The 7819-nt window shown below is 40.7% G+C and overlaps 1 protein-coding gene across 5 annotated transcripts in view; it reads left to right on the top strand.

The window, feature by feature from the left end:
• The window catches only part of g3bp2a (G3BP stress granule assembly factor 2a), an 11191-nt gene extending 5068 nt beyond the window's left edge, over positions 1 to 6123 (top strand). For 2 of the 5 annotated variants that reach the window (XM_020591813.1, XM_020591814.1), the window contains exons 7-13: positions 348 to 528; positions 2604 to 2705; positions 3645 to 3747; positions 3846 to 3905; positions 4076 to 4210; positions 4324 to 4451; positions 4801 to 6123. In XM_020591813.1, the coding sequence (XP_020447469.1) occupies positions 348 to 528; positions 2604 to 2705; positions 3645 to 3747; positions 3846 to 3905; positions 4076 to 4210; positions 4324 to 4451; positions 4801 to 5079 (988 nt within the window). In that variant the 3' untranslated portion in view covers positions 5080 to 6123. The remainder of the gene's footprint in view (positions 1 to 347; positions 529 to 2603; positions 2706 to 3644; positions 3748 to 3845; positions 3906 to 4075; positions 4211 to 4323; positions 4452 to 4800) is intronic. The other 3 variants (XM_020591815.1, XM_020591816.1, XM_020591817.1) reach the window with 3 other exon arrangements.
• Positions 6124 to 7819: the final 1696 nt, after the last annotated feature.

Raw genomic sequence — 7819 nt, 5'->3', positions numbered from 1 at the left:
AATTCTTTAGTATATTACTTGTGTGATGTAAGAATGTTAACACTGTTATATTCTTTTTTTAGTATAATATGTGTGTGGGTAGAAGTGAATCATTTACTGCTTGCAAACCAATGATGGTAAGATGATGTCATGGGGTAGGACTGGATAAGTCTGACTTCTTCCTACTCCATTCAAGCATGTACTAGGTATAAGCAAATTGATATTGGATTATGTGTAAAATTATGTGTGTTGTCATATCAACTGTTTTACATGCTTGAAAGAATAAATCAAATCAAATCTAGTATGATGGATTTTGCCCTTAATACAAAGCTTTTTGGTGGAAGTGACTGATGAATTGTCCTCTGCAGTAATGGAGTAGAGGAGCCCATGGAGGAGCCAGCTCCTGAACCAGAGCCGGAACCTGAACCAGAGCCCAAAGTAGAGGAGATAAAGCCTGAAACAGATGAGAAGGTTCTGGAGGAGATGGAAGAGAAAGCACCTTCACCGGTCCCTGTGGAGTCCCCACCAAACACCCAGGAGCCTCCCAAGGCAAGGCGAACATGTCTTTATATGGTTTACTTTTTGCTAGTTTCTTTGAGTTTTATTATTGGGGAAGTTTATAGAAAGGAATTTCCCTATCTTATTTACTTTCTTAGTGGCCTATCTATAATACATATAAAAATACTTCAAATCAACATAAGCTATGGTAAAGATTGATGTTAAAAAAAAAGCTTATTGTCACAGACATCACATTCTGAAAAATGTTTGTTCCCACACATGAAGACTTCATTTTTATTGAATATTTATTAGGGGTGTGACAATACACTTGGCGCACAAGAAGAGATGATATACAATATTGGGTTCACGAGAATGAGATCTTTTTTTTTTTTTTAAACACTAAGAAATCTTCAATGATTAAATATATAACTGGAAAAAGTCTTTTAATCAACTGAAAGTCACGAAATGCAAAACAGTGTAGGTGCATTTTGAAGTGTTTTTACTACTCACCCCCTTGTAATGAATGGCACTTCAGTTCTACTTTCTGAGTATGAATTACCATATGCAGTAAAAGATGACAGTATGCAAGCACTGTAAAAAGTTTTGTCATAAACTCAACTCTTTTATGATTTCATGAGTCTAACTATGCCTGAGCTTCTAACATCTGATTGAAATTGTGCGTGACCTTCTGTGCTATTTTCACCCTGACTGCACTGGATGGCGACATTAACTGGCAAGGGCTCTGCGTTGCTCAGTCACATGGGGGACGATCAGGGACGTGGACATCCACGGGAAGAAGGCTCTTTTGTTTACTTTGTTAGCATGAGCATTCACTACCATTGGCTGTCGAATTTGGGCCACAGTTATCACACGATAATGACACGCCATGCGCTTTTGTTAGTACTGGATGTTCAGTGGTGGTTTTTAAATCAATCACTGCCAACACACCGGTTGTAGAAATGGTGCCAAGGTAGAGTAGTCTACTTTAGCAGTTTGGCTAACCTAAACACACTGAAAACTCACGGGCTGGAAACGTGAAGCCACTCACATCGATTTATCGCAATGTGTCTGTGTCATGCCTACAACACTCCCACTGCAGCCCGCCAACCAGGGCAGACTTGTGTGTTAAAACACAGCTGGGAGTTGTTTTTGCCGTACTAATGTGAACATATCATCACACTCATCATACTGGCTGCTAGTGCTGTTCACGAACAATCAGATTCTGTTGAATGGCGCTTGGGTAGGAATGAAGGGATCCAAGTCTTCCCTGAGAGCCGTTCTTTTACAGTTATAAATGCATTTCACTGCGTGCCATAAATCCGCAAGTGATTTCTCTCTCTTTCTAGAGAGAGAGAGAGAGAGAGAGGGAGAGAGCCCACTGGTTGGACAAGAGTGACTGAAGAGAGAGAGAGAGAGAAAGTGTCACTAGCAAGAGTAAAGCAGTGAACCAGAGAAATAAAATGTTACTTTTGGATTTTTTCACTTAAGTTCTAAAGTACAAATAAACAGGGCTACACCTCCACACAACCATACTGGAAGCATTTTGTGTGAATGCAGTCGAAGCCACAGTTCATCCTTTTACTCTGCTCTGACCTGTTGTCCTGCGAGTGTGTTTAATTGAGCTCCGCCCTCTTGTCACACAGACAGGCAGGAACACACTGTCTGGCTAGACTTCAGCACTTTAACACAGATATATGGGCGTCATAGCCAAACTTGAACATGCAGCATTTGGATGCACTTCAGCAAAAAAAAAAAGATGAGCTCTCAGAAAGGAATGGAGCCATAAGATCTGGCTCCCTTCAAGGAGCTGTAATTCCCAGCACTACTGGCTGCTGCGTGCTGGTTCTGTTATGTACTGATTCCACGAGACAGCTTTTGCCTTGACAAGTAATATTGTCACATTTTAATATCACAAGATCTTGTCACACCCCTAATATTTATGAATAAGATTTCCAGAAAATGTGTTTATATATAAAATGTCTAGACCAGTAGTTTATCAGGCAATACAATAAATTCTGTGAGGGCAGTAACATGATGTAGTCAATGGTACACCCACTAATATTGCATTATAGTGGTCAAGAGGTTATTGTTGCAGCCTTAATGATGCATTACTGCATTCCCCACAGGCTTTCTCCTGGGCCTTGGTGACCAGTAAAAATCTGCCTCCTACCGGCACAGTCACATCCTCTGGGATCCCACCTCATGTTGTTAAAGCTCAAAGCTCACAGGTAGCCAACTACCCTGAACATGAAATTTGTGGAATATCGATTAAAAAATGAAATTTTTATTTTTCTGATAACGCACTGTTTCAACATATTAGAAATTGGTCTGTATGCAGAAACTTATTGCAATGGGGCAGCACGGTGGCACAGTGGTTAGCACCGTTGCCTCACAGGGAGAAGGTTTCGGGTTCGGGCCCCACCTGGAACCCTTTCTGTGTGGAGTTTGCATGTTCTCCCCGTGCTTGCGTGGGTTCTCTCCGGGTACTCCGGCTTCCTCCCACAGTCCAAAGACATGCAGCTTAGGTTGATTGGTGTCTCTAAATTGCCCGGGGCGGGGGGGGTTGCCCCCGCCCCCCCCCCCCCCCCGTGACCCCGTTCAGGGACTAAACGGTAGAAAATGAATGAATGTGAATGAATGTTTTCAACAGTTTATTTTATATAAGATTGCTGTGTGACATGGGAAGAGAAACTGTCAGCTGAGTGCTGGTTCATTTTTGTGCAGTGTTTCTATTAATCTGCATTGCATAGGGGCATAATGATTTTCACATTTCAGATAGCACAGTCCCTAAAGCCCTAAATCAGGGAAATAAAATGTACAACCTTAACTGGCAGGGGTGTTTTCTGAAAGATGGTGTGGCATTCAAAAAGCCTGTTTCTCTTGAAACTAAATTCCTTTGATCATTTGCAGTTCTCAATAGTAAAGACTGGTTTTGGCTATTTAAGCAGTCAAACATTGAAGACTAAAGACACTTTATTTGATAATATATTTGGTCTCAAAAAGATGAATAAATTAAGGGGATTTAATTTATTTGTTTAGAAGAAGAAATGAGTGAGCACGGACTCTTGACAGGCCAACCATATCTGACCTCTGGTGCACTATGTATAGCTGCAATGAAAGAGATGTGGTTCATTTTGTCTTTTGTGTGACAACCCTCACCCCTACAGCCCCGAGCTGAAGCCAAGCCGGAGACACAGACGGCACCTCTTCGAGCCAGAGACCAGCGCACTCGTGACAGACCGTCTTTCACTCCACGGGGTCCCAGACCTGGTAATGCCAAAACCTGTTCCTTAGATAGTGTTCATCACTTGTTGTAGAACACTTCACTTGGTTTGTTCTTACTCTTGGCATGTCTCTGTCACTATTAGATGGTGTTGCGTCTTCAGAGTCACAAACGGGAAAGCCACATTTGAATTTTGTTAGCAAAGGTAAACCTTGTTTTAGTCACAGCTGAATTAATTTTTAAACTAGTTTCATGATTCCTCTGTGAGAATGTTATTTAGTCATGGTCATGAGTTTCCTGTTGCCAAAAATTGTACTTATTGGTTGCTGGTTGTTCTGACCTGGTTGGTTGGTTGCTGGTTGTGCTAATCTGCAGGTGGCAGAGGAGGAGATGGTGAATCTGGTGACATGGACAGCAGGCGGATTATCCGGTACCCCGACAGCCACCAGCTTTTTGTTGGCAACCTCCCACATGACATTGACGAGAACGAGCTCAAAGAGTTTTTCATGAGTATGTTTTATTGAAAAGCAACATTGTCATTACACTTTCATGTAAAAATGTTTCAGACCAGTGTTTGAGGGTAAATGAATGTTAGTTTAATTACTTATCTTTTCTTTTTACAGCATATGGAAATGTGGTGGAGCTGCGGATCAACACCAAGGGTGTTGGTGGGAAGTTGCCCAACTTTGGATTTGTGGTTTTTGATGACTCTGATCCTGTGCAAAGAATCCTGGGGGCCAAGGTAGAAGGGGCATGTATCAACATTTCATTACCCACTTTCATTCATTTGGTGGTGGTCTGGTGACACATTCCTACAATTAGACACGGATTTCACTTCCTGGCTCAGTTTTGGGCATGAAATGCCTGAAGCCATTGTCTTGTCTTAAAGCAAACAGTATGTTTGTAATACATGCGTAGTACTTATTTCCAGCTGTAATGTAATAAATCAAGCTTGCAAACAAAGTCTCTGAGGCAGTAATTACATGGGCCTTGGAACAGATGAACAACCTCAAACCAGTGAATGAGGTGGGCTGTGAAACTGGTGGGGAAAATATTCTGTCCTTGTTTCTTCTGTAGTGACCTTACTTTTCTCCCTGCAGCCCATCATGTTTCCAGGTGAGGTACGTCTGAATGTGGAGGAGAAGAAGACAAGGGCGGTGCGTGAACGAGAGACGCGTGGTGGAGATGAGCGTCGGGACATGAGGCGCAATGACCGGGGCCCTGGAGGTTCACGAGGCATCGTGGGAAGTGGAATGATGCGTGAACGTGATGGGAGGGGACCACCGCCTCGGGGTGGCATGGCTCCCAAACCTGGCATGGGTTCTGGAAGGGGCTCTGGTGGCCAGGGAGAGGGTCGCTTCACAACCCAGCGCCGCTGAGAAGAGCACCATCTGCAAGTGTGGAAGTATTACCGTGTTCTTCATCTTCAACTGTTCTCGTTAACAAAAACAAATCTTCATGTATAAACGTATATATTTGTTTTGATTTTTTTTTTTTAATTTTGTTCTCTCTTTGCTTTGGAATGTGACACAGCCTGTCAACCATTTGTTTGTGAAACAGACAAAAAGTAAGCAAACAAAATTTCCCTTGTTAGTTGTGAGCTGAGCGTCCTTTTGAAGTATCAAGAATTCAGAACTTTAATTTGTAGATTCGTGATAAAAGGCAAACCAACCGGGAGTAAACGCTGCATTGGGAGGGACTGATGAGACTTTCAACTACAGTAATACAGCCCATCATTTGGAAAAGAGATTATATGCCTTGACTTACCTGGGGTGCTGCTTCACGAAATCCCTCTATTGCACGTTTTTATATGGTAGGTTTCCGCTCGTTACTGTTGGAAAAGAGAAAGATGCAAAATTTGTGCAGTTCCAAAGGGAAAGCTTGCCTTTTTTTCCTTTTTGAGAGACCACTGCTTCAAAATTGCATAATGTACTCATCCATACACTAAATGGGTACCTTTGTCATGTTACATTGACAGCCATGCTTGGAACACAGCTGGAAATACCTGTTTTGTCTCAAAGCGATACGACTTACCGGGGCAGGCCTCGCTCACAGCCCATCTGCTGTGACCAATGTACTTTTCACATTTTTGACCCAAAACTATGCTTCAATTACTGCTGGATGGACAAGATGACAAGCAAATCTACATTATATTTTTCCTCCTTTATAAATTAAAAAAAGCTCAAATCCTGGACTTTAACCAAAAGAGTGGGGGGACAAAGGATAAACATGAAATAAAGCTGAACAATAGAAGAGTGGCGGTAATGATGGTGGCTCACTCTGCTTTTCTTTTGATTCAAAGTTTGGTTTCTTCATGATTTTCCCTGCCAGCTACACAGCTAAACAGGGATGGACAACACCTCTTTCTCAATTGATTCCCTTGCTGTCTTAAGTAACAGAATAAATGTACAGCAAAAATCATACTTTACTGTATGTTTTGTTTTATATGTATATTTTCATTTTTCTCAACTTGACAAAAGCATGATGGTGCCTTCTATTTCACCTTTCCAGTCTTACTAAAGTGGTGTGGGGCTTTCTGCCTCCTAATGTACAGAGCTGCTCATTTTGAACTGTTGTTTACTGGAAGCAGTTAAAAAAAATAATAATAATAAATTGCAGTATTCACAAGATTTAAGCCCCCTCCCCCCCGCATATTTAATTTTTCCATACTGTTTTACTACCTAATATAATTTTCTGTGAGTTTTGTACATTTTGTTTTCTATTGTGTCACTTCTGGGTTTTGTAGAAACAATAGGTTCCTCCAGTTCTGTTTGATGTTAAATGGTGCATCTAAAGAAATACTCCTGAAAGAAGGTACATTAAAAGCTAGTGCAGTGAAATGCTTGGACTTTGGTTTTAAGAAGTCATCTGTCGCTCCATGAAACCATGATTTCAGTGACCCAAGGCTGGCATTTTGGAAAGAGTCATCGTCACATTGTGTTTAACACATTGTTTATTTGTATTTTCAGTCTGGCTGTAGTTTGTCTGACTCATTGCAGCACTCTGGTTAATTCCTGGACTCATTTTGTGAGACCGTTCTCTTTCTCAGCAACAAATTTTTTTTTTTGTATTGATCTGCCTTGGTGGGGTGGCCGTATTTCAAGCCTAGAGACAAGCAAATAATTGTGCTCGCTTTTCTAGGTGTTTACATATTTTCATAATGCTGATTATTTTTTTTTCATTTTCATTCAAGGTTAGTCTAATCTCAATGCCATATTAGTCAACTCGTTCTTGTTCACTGGTACATTTTTTTTTTTTTTTCTCATTCGGTAGGAAGGGAAGACCTTTTGGTTTAAGCTGGAAAGGAAAACATGACACATGAGATGTCATTTATGTTTTATCTTGCACTGAAATGGGGAGTGAAATGTGATGTAGCATTTTCTGGACAAATATACTATTGAGGTCTTCCTTGTCTGGTGGTATTGCACTATTTCGAACATTTCTGGGACAATCTTATCAGTTTGAACACAGCACCTCAAAATTTCTCATCTGGCAATGGAAAAAAAAATTCTCTGCTTTTTATTAGCATGAAATACTTTGCTCTCACAGTTGTAACAATATTTGTTGTACAGACATGGCATATTAAATGTGGTTTTCCATTTGAGGTTAAATATTTTCAGATGTGAGAATAGTTTTCAATAGATTTGATACCATCACCCTGTGGACCAGTATTAGAAGAAAAATTACAGCTCTGTGTTTTTAAACATATTTCTCATGGGTGCCTCTATCCCAAATGTGTAATTGTCAGGTAATTGCTTAGTATGAGAACTTGACTGCAATCATACTTTTTAAAGCACTGGTGAAGAAGAGCCATCATGCTTTCAGACCAATCTTGTGCTTTTTACATCATAGTGGTGGTAAATTTACAGTTGGATAGCTCATATTCACTGAGGGTTTTAACGTCACTTTCCCAAACTCAAAAGGATCCTGACAGTTGAACATTTTTTAAAAGCTATACAGTAAACATGTTATCCTGTGGTTGAAAATGCACTAGAGTGGATCCTCTATTGAGAATCATTCCTGTATTTTTTGAATGGAAACAGAAGTACCTTCTTGGCTTTAGCGGGTGTGGTAAACAGCTGGCACCATCTTAAATTTCATTGTGTTTACCCATTGTTG

Source organism: Monopterus albus, unplaced genomic scaffold (genome assembly GCF_001952655.1).
Source record: "Monopterus albus unplaced genomic scaffold, M_albus_1.0 scaffold15.1, whole genome shotgun sequence".
Taxonomy (NCBI): Eukaryota; Metazoa; Chordata; class Actinopteri; order Synbranchiformes; family Synbranchidae; genus Monopterus; species Monopterus albus.
This window is presented reverse-complemented; position numbering and strand designations above follow the sequence as displayed.